Below are 14,254 nucleotides of genomic sequence, written 5' to 3'. Positions count from 1 at the left end.
ATTTTTAGAATATGTGCTTCAGTTAAATTGACCTACTTGTTGTTTTTTGAAGGTGCCTCCCATGCTATTCCCATCTCTGGAAAGAATACAAATTCTGTATACCCAAACTCTGCCTTCCAAGGGCACTCTTAAATGCCACCTCTGTGCACTTTCTCACCCAATGTAGCCTCTCCCACTTTTAAACTCCTACAACACCATGCTTATATCTTTCTTAAAACACCTGCCATATTTTCCCCTGAGTTATGGTTATGTGCAGAGGTTCCTTATCTTACCCAATAGAGAACTCTGGAGGTCAAGGACTGTATCTCAATCATCTTCATTTCCTGAGCAGCAGCTAAACCAGAATCTTGCTCAGTACACTTGCTCACTCACTATTCACTGGATTGAATTTTTAAGCCATGCAGAATGCCTTGCACAGTGCCATGTTCTCAAGGGAGTATAGATGAAAAGCAGGATGCAGTGTTTGCCCTAAAGGAATTTACCATCTAGTTATGGAGACAAGATTGCATATAGAAAATTTTACATGTAACTTTTAATTTACCTTCAGTAAGTAATCATTAAGCACCTGCTGTGTGCTAAGTATAATACAAGCCAGTGTATAATGGTCGAAATTAGTGAGGCAGAAAATAAATATGAATTAAGGCAGATTCTAGGTATACATGATACATGATGTGGCTGCCCTCAATACTTACTAAGGCCTAAGTTTTGATTCAGTAAATCAAGAGATGATAGAGTTACCTGGTGATGTTGCATGTTCCAAGTGGCCCAGCTGGGGCTGTCTGGTGATTCTGTAGATCAATTCTGTAGGCCCACTGTCCTGGTCAGTGGCAGACAGCTGCAGGGTGGTGATTTTCTTCACTGAGTTTTCATCCAAGACCAGTCCTTTATTGGTGATGATGACTGGTGGGGATTTGTCTTCTGAAAATATCAGAAATAGTGATTTGAAATGGGATCTTCTCAGCCTCCTTTCTTTAATTCTAGGCCTGGTGCCAAGAAGTAAGGTCAGAGTCATCTCTAGGCCTGTGTGTTAGAGAGCACACCAAGGAGCCAGGGCTTCGTGCAATAAAGGGGGTATGATTTCCAGTTTCCACACCAGCTAGGTAAAGGGAAGGACTCGAGCCTCAAGGTGAACAAAGTATAAACTATATAACCTCAGAACTGCTAAAATAGTTTTATATTAGAAAATCAAATGTCTCTTTACCTAGAACGCTGATGGAAAATGACTTGTCAATCAATCTGTTGCCTTCTCCATCAACCACATCAAATTTAAAAGCAAAGCTCCCTCCAGGTTCTCCTGTTCCATGACTATATTCTACGTGGCCTATAAAAAGGAAAAAAAAAATCAAGATTTGCTATTAGTGCTTTCTGCCCTTATTTCTGAAGCAAGAGGTGGGAATTCAATTGGTGTTCACACCAATGAATCAGTTCACACCTTCCTCGCTTTGACACTGCTTTTGACATTTTAATCTAAAGTTTTCATTTCCTCCTTTTCCTCTCCCACCATCTACTTTCTCATAACCAAAGACCTTCTCATAACAAAATCACCCCAAATGACATTTCTCATGGTTAAGGCTGAGCCTTTTTGGAAGATCAGCTCAGCCTCTAAGGACACCTCATGAAAACTAGATCCACGAAACTGCCCACGTGTAAATGTGCACTGACCACACCTACATCACCTGGCATGACCCTATTATATATCGGAATCACAAGGGCAAGAAGACACAGAGCTGCACCTCACATTCTCCCAGAACTCTTCACTTTTCATTGCCCAGTTCACAGAGCAACATGGGCTATAGCCAACCAACAAATAAACTCCACATAGAACACAAAAGGATCTAAAAGGAGAAGTACAACAAAAATGTATTACATTTTTGTTAACCTACAGCATCATTTAAAAGCATCTATCAATTTGGTTGTGTAAATATAACCAAATATCTGGGAAGAGGGGGCTGGTCTCATCTTTTAAAAGTAGACACCGACATATGAAATAATTAAGGAATTAATTTCCTTTTGCCTCTTCCACTCCCCTTCACTAAAGCACAGCCAGTTCCAATGAGAATTCAGCTGTTGTCAATTTTAGGTGTTAGTATGTGGGCGGGACACTTGTTTTTTATCCGCAGGGGTATATTTCCACTTCTAAACAGAATTGCACATAATCACAAGACTTTGGATTACGTTTTCCCCAATATATAACTTTTTTTCCCTTTTGTATCCCTGAAAGCACTGTACAGTAACTATGTAGCATTTAACATTTATGCCTTTACATTACATCAGCATTTCCTGATGGAGGGATGAGCCATGTAATTTCCCCTAGGCAGCTCCGATTTATGCCCTTCCATTTTGCTTAGTTCATTAACTTGTGCTCTTTGGGGAGCTGAAAAGAGATGTAAATTGCTCACCTAAGGAAGGCATAATTTTCACCTTAATCCATCCCAACTCACTTCTTTTCTCCTTCTCTCTCTCTCATATATACTTTTTAGCATCACAGCAAGTCAAAATAACTTTTTCTCTCCAAAATAGCTGCAAATGCCACCAATGCTAAGTCAAAGCATGAACACATTTCAACCAAGAAAGATAGGGCTTTTTTAAAAACAAAAAGAAAAAAAAATAAGAAAACAAGGAAGAGAACAAATGAAGCTCTTCAAAACAAAGAGTGTACAGTTTATTGCCATAGACTACCAGACATTTAATTCTCATTTTACTAGTGTAGGTGCAGTCCACGGAAGCCTGGTAGGCAGAAGAGAACTGGCTGACCTTGGCTAATGTCTGCCTGGGTGAAACTTCGGATGGGGCCTTTAATAGAAATTTGCTCCAGGTTGCCATGCTTCATCATCTGCAGGCGCCCTGCACCAGGATCTTCCTTCATGAGGTACATAACCTGATGGTCATCTGAGTCAATATCTGTCACTTTCAAGTGCTGTTCTGTGATGCGTGCTACAGACCCTTGGAAGAGAACGGAAGAGAGTAGGTTATTCCCCAACATTTCCTTTGAATGGGATGTCAAATGATTTTAGGAGACTGGAGGCTAAATTATCACATAGTCATTGGGTCTAGGTATCAGGCACTTGCCCTTCTCAGTTTCCAGCTGAATAAATTATAATTTCCCTAGTGAAAGAGTACCGACATTTCAATTTACTAATTTTCCCTTGAGTCAACACCTAAGCACTTTTTTCCTTCTGATCCATTTTCATTCTCTCCTATGCTCTTCCAACTCAGTGACCTATCAGTTAGTACCTAGATCTGTGGAATAACTCCCAGTTCTGTGACAAAAATAACTCCTAGATCTATGATGAAGCCTGCTTGGATTTAGTTTATTTACTGCCTTGAGAATCACCAAATCAGAAAAATATAGCTTTACATAAACTCAAACATATCTTGTTGCCATGTCAGACAAAGTAGTGAAAATCAGCATCCTTCAGGACAGAGGATGTTAGGAGCAAGGAGATCTGAGCCTCTGGGCCCTGGACACTGCACAGGTGTTGGGAATGAAGATAAAGCCCTGGCTAATGGCAAACTCCTCTTCTCAGGGTCTTGTCACTTGCTTTATTACCCAGCCGCTTTATCATGTTAAAAATAGTAAATCCTGGTAAAGTAGAGCCTAGTTATTCATGCATAATACATCCTGGTGTTTGGAGTGACATGTTCTTAGTGGGTAATACCAAGAACACAAGGCCCTGACCATGCTTTACCCAGGCCATCTCTCAGAGAGCAACCTTGAGGGATGAGGTAATGTCTTCCTCTCAGACAAAAATAAGACTTGCATTCTGCTGCTGTAACATGGAGAATTCCCCAAGCTCAGTATTCCCCTCTGTGATGCATCCTACTGCACGTGAAAGTGTCTGTCTGGGCCCTCTACATCACCCCTATGGGACTGGGATGGCAGAGGGAACCGATGCAAACCTGCTGATGCCCATGCTGCCTGCTGTGCTATAAGTAACAAGAGTGCCGTATTTCTGATGGAGGAATCTTGTATCTTCTACCAGCATCCATGAAAGAGTAACAGGATAGTTTATTAGCTTATAAGTAGGATAAAGTCAAATCTCAGACTTGATATTTAAGACCTTTGAGAACTACCAAGTTTTCCAATACTATTATACCATACATTTTTCACTGCAAAATACACATGAAACTAAGAACAAACAAACAACAGAACTCTAGTAAGATGCAGACACCCTGGGCAAAAGGTCCACTCCTTAATTAAGTAACTTCCTACTGCAAACTGTTCAAGACTAACACTTGTCACAGGTCCTCCAATGTTGCTTAAACATGAGCAAAATTGTGAATGTTAAACCCTAGAATACCATATCTGATAATTCTCAATTATTTGTATAATCACTTTTAATGCATGATGGTTTCCCAGCTTCCCCTCCATGCATTTTGTAAAAAAATAAGCGTCTTAAAAATTCTGCTATATTTCGTTATTTGTTTCCATGGGGTTTGTTGAATGGGAGTAATGTTAGAGGAAACCTGGGCCTAGGAGTAGTTGAATAAATTAAGATTTTTGAGGGCCCTGGAAATATTATAAACTCTTCTCAACATTTTCTGTAATTCACAGACATAGGCATTTGGTCTAAAGAATTTTAGAGGTTCACATTTGTCACTAACAATTCTTAGTATCCCAAAAACAATAGTTTTCCAAGACTCCAATTTCCCCAAGTATGGAACAGGTACTTTAAGATGCACCCACATTACTAACATGGAAGAAAGTACTGCATACTGGACAAAGAAGAAATAAGGATAGAAAAACCATGGCTACTCTCCTTTATTTCTGTGGTACCTGCTGAGAGCTGTAGCCCTTGGTTTATAGCCAAGTGAGGTGTGTCACTTGCAGGCAGTTCTGTGTAGATCTTCATCCTCCCTGTGTCCACGTGGAGGCCATCAGTGAGGGAGAACTGGAACTCATCCACGACCATGCCAGGGACACTAGGCACATACCAAACCAGCCCAGCTAGGATATCCTGGTAGGTGAAGGTTGAGCCCTGGGCTAAAACTCTCCCATTCTCCAGAGGCTCAGAAGCAGTTTGCCTCCAGAGTACATGACCTGAGGGAAGAGGTAAAGAAAAGCAAAACAATGGTAGAATACACATATATATATGATTCAAAACATTGTCTGATTTTTCCTAGTATGAGTCTGGGTAGAATGTCAAGTGCCTCAGAGGCTCTTGGTGCCAACAGCTTAGCATTTTACATATAACCACAGGGTGCTGCTCTGTGGCCTCATACACAAATAAAGAAGACAAAGTCCCACTTATCCTAGCTAAAAAGTCTCTTAAGGAGACACAGATGGATGTGGTAATACAGTGACTTACAAATCATATCTCCCTCCATGAATTTAAACTCACTTCATTATCTAAATCTTATTTTTCCCTTTTGCAAAGTGAAAATAGCACTCACTGTCTTTCTCTTAGGGCATCTAGAGGGAGAGATGGGAATATGCTTTAAATTCCTTTTCAATTAAGACAGACACTAAGCATCTTTAGATTGAAGCATATATTTCTGTTCTCAAGGGTCATGTACCACAATGGGACAGTCAAAGTGCTTCATTCAAGAAAGCGAAAGTGAATGGAAGCAAGCTAAAATACAATGCCCAACAGTCTTTTCTATTAACCCTTCATCTACTGCAACAATTTCATCTTTAAAAGACCAATGAGCATTACGATGAATTGAGACACACCACTTGCATTCCAGAACTTTAGCCAATAACTGGGGAGATGGCTCTTAAAAAAAATAAGTAGGTAGAAGGTCCCAAAAGTGGCTTCTGCTTCTGGTTTAAATGAGGAAAAGTGCTTTTTTTTTTTTTTTTGCAAAAGGAACAAGTTCATAAAGACATCTAGTATGCCTCTACAAGGGTACATAAAATGGCTCAAGATTATTAAACACTGATGTCTACCGTGAGAAGACAATATGGGAACTCTGAGAAGAGAATAGGCAAATTCTGAAAACTTTTTTGCTTAAGGTTACATAGAAATGCAAAAAAACAGCTGAAATTTAACTTCAGAGACACCAATTAACTGGGATTGAGGCTTCTTAAACAACTGATGTCTACCAGGACTCCAAAAAAATATTAGCCAGCTGTGAATTTGATTACACTTTGATGCAAAGAATGTACCACATACAAGAAAAGAAATAATCAACTGAAATATTTGTGTTTATTCTAACAGCCCATCGGGCATCTCAATTAAGAAGCTTTTCATAGCAGTTTGTGCCCTACCGTGGTCAGGCTTTTTTGTCAATACAAAAATGAGCTCATTATCTGGGGTGTCCAGGTCTTGCAGGCTCAAAGAAGCATTGCTTATCACCACTCCTGAGCTCAGCTGCACTCTGAGGGGCTGCAAGGTCATCCTGGGAGGCTCATCGTTCTTCCTCTGATTAAAGCATAAACTATTAGATCTCACACAGATATTTAAGAAGAAAGAAAATGCACATTATTCAGAGACAGTATCATTGCTACAGAAATGTTCACGTCAAAATAGCATTTAATGTGGCACCATCTTTACTTCCCAAGCAAAACAGTTAGTTTGAAAAGAGAGCAAGTCCAGGAAACAAAATGCCCCCTTCAAAAGAAGCTGATGGACATTTCATAAAAGTTTTCTCAGATATCTTCCATAAGTACAATGACCATATTTTCTAGACCAAAAATATGGATATGTGCTTTGACAAGTACAAGTATTAATATACTTTGAAGATAAAAGACCATACTAATATAACTCAGAACTCTCTTAGAAAATGCTAAGCATAACACAGTACCTGTAGAAGGACACTATATTTGAAAGTGTGGGTCTCTAAAGCTGTCTCCCTGCCCTGGTGCCAGCCCCTTTCCACCACTGACCCTTAAGAGTGCCTAGGGTTCTTTACATTTTATTTTCCCAAGGCAGAGGGTATTTCATTCTGAGATTTATCTTTCCCCTCCCCCGTGTCTCTCTCTCGGTAGAGCAAGCCTGTGTAGTTGCTCAAATGAGAATAAATACAACATCAAGGAACACATTTCTTTGATGTTACAATTAAATAAATAAATGCAGTAAAATAAGAAAAGGCAAATATGCATATAGAACCAAACACAATTTCAGAGAAACATAGACATATGTAAGTTTTCATTTAAATATGAGACTGGCAAAGCATCTCTGACCTTCACAAACTGTTTTTCACACCGAACAAATAAATTCAATCCTGAAATGGAAATTTAGATTTCTAACTCAAGCCTTCCCCAAATGCCAACCTTAATTCTACAAGATTCCTGGAGGCTATATTTTAAGAATGACCTTCAATTTTGAAGGTCAAATCCAATCTTCTTTGCTTTTGAGTCCCTATAAAGAAAGCTCTCTAATGGTGTGAAATATTGTGGTCAAGGGCTCAACCTTTCCAACTTCCAAAGTCTTTACCTCAATGGTGATATTGATGCTGTGAATTTCTGAACGACTGGTTCCATCACTCACATAAAAACTAAAAATATCATGGGTTGGCTCAATGCTTTCATGAACACTCTGAAAGTAGTAAATGTAGTTTTCCAGGACGTCTTGAATAGGAAATGATGCCTCTAGGTCACTGGTAGTTTCAGGGCCAAAACGATCACCTGCATCAACATCAAGAGAGCATTTTTACCTTGATCTATCAATTCCTGCTTACTAGGCTGAACTAGAAAACAAGGTATCATTTTCAGCAAAAAAAAAGAAAATGTATTTGAGGATAAAGTTGGGAGAGTGGGATAAGCACAAGACCAGGAATTGGAAGGCCTGGGTCAGATCCGTTTCCTCACTGACTATTTCTCATCTATAAGTGGATATACCTGCCCTGCCATTTCCAAAAGGAATCAAATGAGATAATATGCAAAAAAACTTACAATAATTTATATAACATAGAACCACTGGTTGTTTTATTAGGAGTCTCTGATCATAACTTCTGTTACTAGGGCAAGTAACAATACAGAAGCAGAGATTCTACCTTAAGCTCCAGCTAGTTTCAAAACCATTCTATCTGGCATATGCTGCATGAGGAACCCTCTTTCACTAGATAAGAAAATGTTAAATGCATATCTTTTAATCTAAAAACATCTGTAGTGTTGACTGTATATCTTTTAATCGAAGAAACATTTGCAGCATGTTTTCATTGGACCTCCCAGTTTCTTAAGGGAACCTCTGCATGGGTCAGAGCCCAGCCCCTGGGATACAGCACCAGGGCTATTGTGATGCTCCAGGACCATTCAGAGCTCAGGTACCATTCAGATACTATGATGCTCAGGTGGGATTCAGGCACTGAGGCACTTGGGTACCACCATTCAGGTACCGAGATGCCCAGTTACCATTCAGAGCTCCACAGAAAATGCTAGCTCAGATTACTCCTCTCATCCCAACCCCAAACACTGCAAAAGGCCCAGGGGAAGAGTAAGCAATATCTAAATGATAGATGTCTTGTTTTTTACTTGATTTTAATTTAAGTCTAATTGATTGATTTGAAATTGTCATCACAATGTTATTCTAGAGAGAGGAGAACAAGAAAACCCTTGTGTCTTCAAACATTGCCTGGATATACATCAACACAGAAAAGTGCAGCTAGCAGATCTGAAGGCAACAGGCTTTCCCCTTCCCTTCTCCATGACCCTTTGCAAAAATCAGATCAAAAATTAAAAGGCTATTAACTTCCTGAATTGTAGACAGTGTCATATTTATTAGAATTCATTTGAAAGAAGAGCTCAACACAATTTTTTTTTCTTCAATGACATGAATTTTCTTAAATTTTACCCCTCAGATTTTATTCCTCTAGGCAACAGAAGCTGAGAGAGGTCTAAGCGGCCAGTGACCCAATAATCATTAGGCTATACAGTTCAGGGTTTCCAGAAGGAACGGCTAAAATTCCTTCCAATTTTTACTTTTTTCTTAAATTTATCACTCTAAACAGGAGAAATGTGGCTTCTTTATTTGAGTCAAAAATAGCCCAAGTAGTGACTGGGCATGGCGGCTCATGCCTGTAATCCCAACACTTTGGGAGGCCAAGGCAGGAGGATTGCTTCTCAGTGCTTTGCTCCTTTCCCTGTCCTGGCATTTTGCATTTATTGTAATTTGTCAGTCTTCCTATCTGTCTCCCACTCAAGGCACATGAGTCTGTGTCTTATCCTTACATCCACTTTATCTAGCACAAACATTTGTTGAAATAAACCTAATTCTGCAATAAACAGATCTAAGGCACACATTGAAAGGAAAGATGGGAAAAGGATCCAAAACTTCTGTAGGAAAACATGACCACTGCTAAGTGAATTTCTGGTTACCAGGCTGAAATCCCAGGCCCCATGCTGGCCCCAGACACCTGCAGTCAATGGACTCTCCATGGGAGCTGCTAGCTGCACACCAATTAGAGCCCAGTGCTGGTGCTCATGCAGCTCTGTGCAGGGAAAGCAGCACAGCAACCTGCCATGAGCTGTCTCAATTGCCAGTCACAGCAGGTCTCAGGGGGCCATGGACAGTACATCCCTTCTTGCCTTTCCTTCTCTGTGATAACCACCGGAGTGTTCAGGGCAGATGGTGGAGGGGAGGGCTGTGGAAGAGAGTGTCACAGATAGACAAGCTTGCATTTTAATTCATATCATATATGTAGAAGGAGCTGAGACAGAAGCTACGGTTCAGCTAAACTGCAGCTGCCTCACAATAAAAGGACAGGAATTTTTACTTCCTGGACACTCATTTCTGAGTGTAATCCACAAGCCCTTCTGCCCCATTGCTGGCATTCCAAATCCCCTTCCCCTGCTCTATTTTTTCCATAATATTTATTCACCTTCTAACATCATACGCAATCTTCTCATTTATTAGGTTTTTAATTTGTCTCTCACCGCCCCCACCAGAATTGAAGGCACTGTGAAGGGAGGGGGTTTTGTCTGTTGATACATCCCTAGTGCTTAATTAAATAAGTTCCCCGCACACAGAAAATGCTCATTAAATTTTTGTTGAATGAATGAAACCTTCCTACCTTCCTTCCATTCCTTCGAAATTGTTCCCCTCCTCTGTAGTTCTCCATCTCCATCTTTAGCTGGAAGCAAGGTCCTCCTCCCTCTCCCCTCCCTTCTCTCAAGGTCCTTAACAGTTTTACAGGAAGTGGTACCTGTTCCTGTGTTCTCAATGCAGCCATATTTGGGCAGAGCACTTAGTTTAATGATGGCATCTCCCTGGAGGTTGTCATCATCATCAGTAGCAAAAAAATGGTGAAATGAGAGTGGTGCTCTCCCTCCCTCATCAACCTAAGAAAGAAAAGAACATAGAGAGTCCTTGGTGATTTCACATAACCACAGTAAAAAAAGAGCTGGATTGCAAAGTGCTGCCTGGGTGACCTTCTAGCACCAATTCCGCTTCTTTGAGGAGGCAGACCCTCTACAGACGAGATGAGGAATGTGTATGCTGCTGAAGCCAGGCAATCTTTCAGTGCCTCTCAAAGCTACAGTCAGACATGATGACTTCTGTATCTCCCTTCAAAGTTGCACTCCATTCAATGATGGATCTGGTTATAAAGCAGCTCTAGCCCATTCTAATCACCCACCTCGGTTCAGCTGCCTGCCAGGATGGCTGCCTTCCTTCCACATCAACATTCAAAAGCCCACAGCTAGAGAATGATAGATCCAGTTCTCCTGCGGATACTGTGAGGGTGACTGTGTCCTATAGGCATTCTCATCCAGAATAAAAGTCCTGTTTATTCTCTTATATTATATATTTATAGGTGTGTAGCAAGAAAGGTTCACCATATCTGAAAGCTAGTGCTTATCTTAATGTCAAGAAAGAAAATAAATCACTATAAGTAAAAGCAGTTGCTCAAACTAATTTTTTTTCCTTTAGAGCTCTATTTTGTATGCTAACCCCACAATCTGAGCCTGGTGTTTTTCTCTAGCCTGCTGGAGATGGTCAAGCAATTTCACCCTGAACAACTCTTGGCTAACTGTAGGAAGATCTATAAATTACAAAGGGGAAGGTCACTCTGACTCTGGGAATGGGGACAGTCCAAATGGCTTTTCCAAGGTTTTATGTAAAAATGGAAAAATGGGAGGAATATCAGAACCACTTAGAAATGACTTAGTTTTATGAATTTTCAGTTGCTCAACAAAACCAGAAAAATTCCTGAGCTTTTGGCATTATGGTATGTACATAGAGCAGGGAGGAAAGTGAATTAACTTCTGTGGAATCCCTACCATGAACTGGGTACTGTACTAGGGGGTTTCCATACTATTTTATTAATCATTAGAGAAATTCTTTATGTAGTAGAAAATGATAATATCTTAAAGAAAAGAGCCAGGTATGGGACTACAGGTCCGTAGTCTCACTTACTAGGGAGGCTGAGCGGGGAGGATTGCTTGAGCCCAAGAGTTGCCAGTTCAGCCTGGGCAACATAGTGAAACCTCCTCTCTTAAAAATAAATAAAAATAAATAAGAGAATTAAAAAAGACAAGGAAACAAAACATAAAATAAATAAAAATATAAAAGACAAGGAAGCTGAGGCAAAGAAAGATTAAGTGTACGGCCCAAGGTCACTCAGCTGATGAGTCACAGAACTGGCACTTGAACTGATGTCTGGGTATTCAATGATCAGAATGCATTGTATTGCTCTGCCCACAAAGGAACCATCAATATTGTTTACAGTGCTAAGTACTGACTTGATTTCAGGAGTGATTTGGGGTCATTGTCCAAGTTTTAGTTGCTGCCAATATTAGATTGTAAACTCCTCAAAGATATATTATTTTTCTATTTTTATTCCCAGTACTAACAACATTTAGCATGGTGGCTAGCACATAAATATTTGTTGACTAAATAATGCAGATATAATGATTTGATCTTCTGCATATTTATTTTCATACTTAAAAAAACACTCATGATTGAAAACCATGCATATCTTCATACCGCTGCCTGGATATTTTGGGGAAAATATTTGGCAGCCAATTTAGGCAGAAATCCTTCATTTACATTACTACGGATTCCAGCTCTCTATAGTACTCACTGTTTATTGATCTGAGAATTGTTTACCGTGATAAGGTCAGCAAAAGCAATGACTGGAGGTGGATTTTCAGCAGGAGTGATCATGATGGTAAATATCTGATTATCCAGATGGTTGTGGTCCATGTCAGAGACAGAGAAATAGAAGCTATCAGTAACCAGATGACCATCAGTTTCAAACACAGCTGAGTATCTATAAAAAAACAAAAACAATCAAACGAATAAGCCACGATAACAAGCCAGGTAAGACAGCAGCATCTTTGTTTAAAAATGGGGCCATTGGGAGGCCGAGGCGGGTGGATCACGAGGTCAGGAGATCGAGACCATCCTGGCTAACACGGTGAAACCCCGTCTCTACTAAAAATACTAAAAATTAGCCGGGCGTGGTGGCGGGCGCCTGTAGTCCCAGCTACTCGGGAGGCTGAGGCAGGAGAATGGCGTGAACCCAGAAGGCGGAGCTTGCAGTGAGCCGAGATCGCGCCACTGCACTCCAGCCTGGGCGACAGAGCGAGACTCCGCCTCAAAAAAAAAAAAAAAAAAAAAAAAATGGGGCCAAACCAATATATTCTTTCAACAGAGCTGCAACCAGTTGCTGAAATATTTTCATACAAGTTTTTAAGAATCTGTCAAATAATACAAAGTGATTATGTACCTGATTTTCTTGTTATTGATGTCTTCCATTGTGAAATTGGAAACTTCTGAGAGCTCTTCCACCTCAGACCCTGAGGTTCTTAAGAGAGTACCATATGAGGGAAGATAATTTAACTGAATCCAGATCTCTGGGTCAGGGGAAGAATCATCCTAATGAGGCAAACATGAGGCAGGACATGAACACACATTTGCAGGAATAAACACTTCCAGTAGCTAAAGATCTATGTGTGCTTCTCTCTCTGCTAATTGGAAAAGTCTCTTTCTCTTTGTCTTAAAGCAACATTATTTCAAACTACAATAAAAATCCCAGTGTTTATTCTTCCCCAAACTCCTCTTTGATAACATATTTTTCTAAGAGTAGCTCAAGGTAAGAGAAGGGAAATGCACTTTAGGTATGTGGCATAAAACAAAGAGATTCCCTGTTGTTATCAATACCATAAAAGCCATACAAGATTTCATTTTTAAGCTTTTAGTAAAAATAAAACTTGATCATCTATAAGTCATCAACCTGTAAACACAGATGTAGGATTTTTCTAGAGTTTCTAAGAATGTTTTGCTTTTAAGAAACACGCAAAATTTCTTTATAACATATAATACAATAATAAAATTCCATGAAACAGAAAAGTTATTTAGCTTAGCCAGTGGCTCACTTTAAGCAATGTTCAACGTGATAAAATTTTAGATTAACAAAAGAATGTATGAAGTCATGGATTTCATTTTATCAGCACCAAATCTATGAATGTTCACTTCCCAAGATGCCTAATCTTAACAAAGAACATTTCTCTTTCCTTCTATATTGTTGTTGAGAAATAAAAATGACTTTCTCTGTTTCAACACAGACAATAACAACGTCCTCTTTCTTCAAGAATATTTTTGGAAATATCTGGGAGGCAGGCAACATCTTCTTATAAAGTTTCCCTGAGTCATTCATTTTTTAGGGCTGTTGATTGTGAAAATGGGGGCACTCTACCCTTTACCACAGCAACAATGAAAATTAATGTTGCATGGTCACTTGTACTTTCAAAAGCAAATTTTCATGCTATGTTGTACAGTTAGTTGAGGTATGGGATCAGGAATGTGAGCACAGACACCAAGAGGGCAGGGGCCAACAGGTTTCAGTCTGTTCTCATTTCTATCCCCAGAGACCTTTCAAAGTTAGTAGTTCAGAGTCTCAATTCAAGATCACTGAATTTTCCATATTTCCTCATATCACTTGACACTAGCAAGAAAGGAACCTAAAATTCATCAAAGCTGCAAGACTTCAGAAAGTTTTCCCTAAATTTATGTTCTTCTAAACTTTCTCCACATGGATTATCAAATACAACATATAGACTCCAAAAGACTGCTTCTTAATATTACTCTGCATTCTCTTTGAGAGAGACTTTTAAAAAGACAGCTGAGAGTTTTAAGGTGTTGTCTTCTGAATTGCTGATAAACTACAAGGACAGAGCTCCTGGCTCCTAGTTAGAATGGATAACTTCTAAATTTCACATTGACAAATTTGACCAAAACACTGCTTATTTCATGGCAGGCATATCTTACTATATATTTCAAATCTCATATAACTGCTAGGTTTGAAAAAGTAGGAAATCAGCTAGACTTTTTTCCTGAAAGTACTGTCATGATTTAAAGAAAATCACTAT

The 14,254-nt window shown here is 39.6% G+C and overlaps 1 protein-coding gene across 3 annotated transcripts in view; it reads right to left on the bottom strand.

Annotated features, from left to right (window-relative positions):
• The window catches only part of FRAS1 (Fraser extracellular matrix complex subunit 1), a 484,406-nt gene that overhangs the window by 96,990 nt on the left and 373,162 nt on the right, over positions 1 to 14,254 (bottom strand). For all 3 annotated transcript variants that reach the window (XM_004038871.5, XM_055385587.2, XM_055385586.2), the window contains 9 exons: positions 12,613 to 12,761; positions 11,991 to 12,153; positions 10,087 to 10,222; positions 7,380 to 7,570; positions 6,212 to 6,365; positions 4,778 to 5,041; positions 2,755 to 2,943; positions 1,202 to 1,321; positions 739 to 918 (listed from right to left, as the gene is read on the bottom strand). In XM_004038871.5, the coding sequence (XP_004038919.5) occupies positions 739 to 918; positions 1,202 to 1,321; positions 2,755 to 2,943; positions 4,778 to 5,041; positions 6,212 to 6,365; positions 7,380 to 7,570; positions 10,087 to 10,222; positions 11,991 to 12,153; positions 12,613 to 12,761 (1,546 nt within the window). The remainder of the gene's footprint in view (positions 1 to 738; positions 919 to 1,201; positions 1,322 to 2,754; positions 2,944 to 4,777; positions 5,042 to 6,211; positions 6,366 to 7,379; positions 7,571 to 10,086; positions 10,223 to 11,990; positions 12,154 to 12,612; positions 12,762 to 14,254) is intronic.

Source organism: Gorilla gorilla, chromosome 3 (genome assembly GCF_029281585.2).
Source record: "Gorilla gorilla gorilla isolate KB3781 chromosome 3, NHGRI_mGorGor1-v2.1_pri, whole genome shotgun sequence".
In the NCBI taxonomy this organism is placed as follows: domain Eukaryota; kingdom Metazoa; phylum Chordata; class Mammalia; order Primates; family Hominidae; genus Gorilla; species Gorilla gorilla.
The sequence above is the reverse complement of the archived record's forward strand: the minus strand, read 5'-3'. Positions and strand labels throughout refer to the sequence as shown.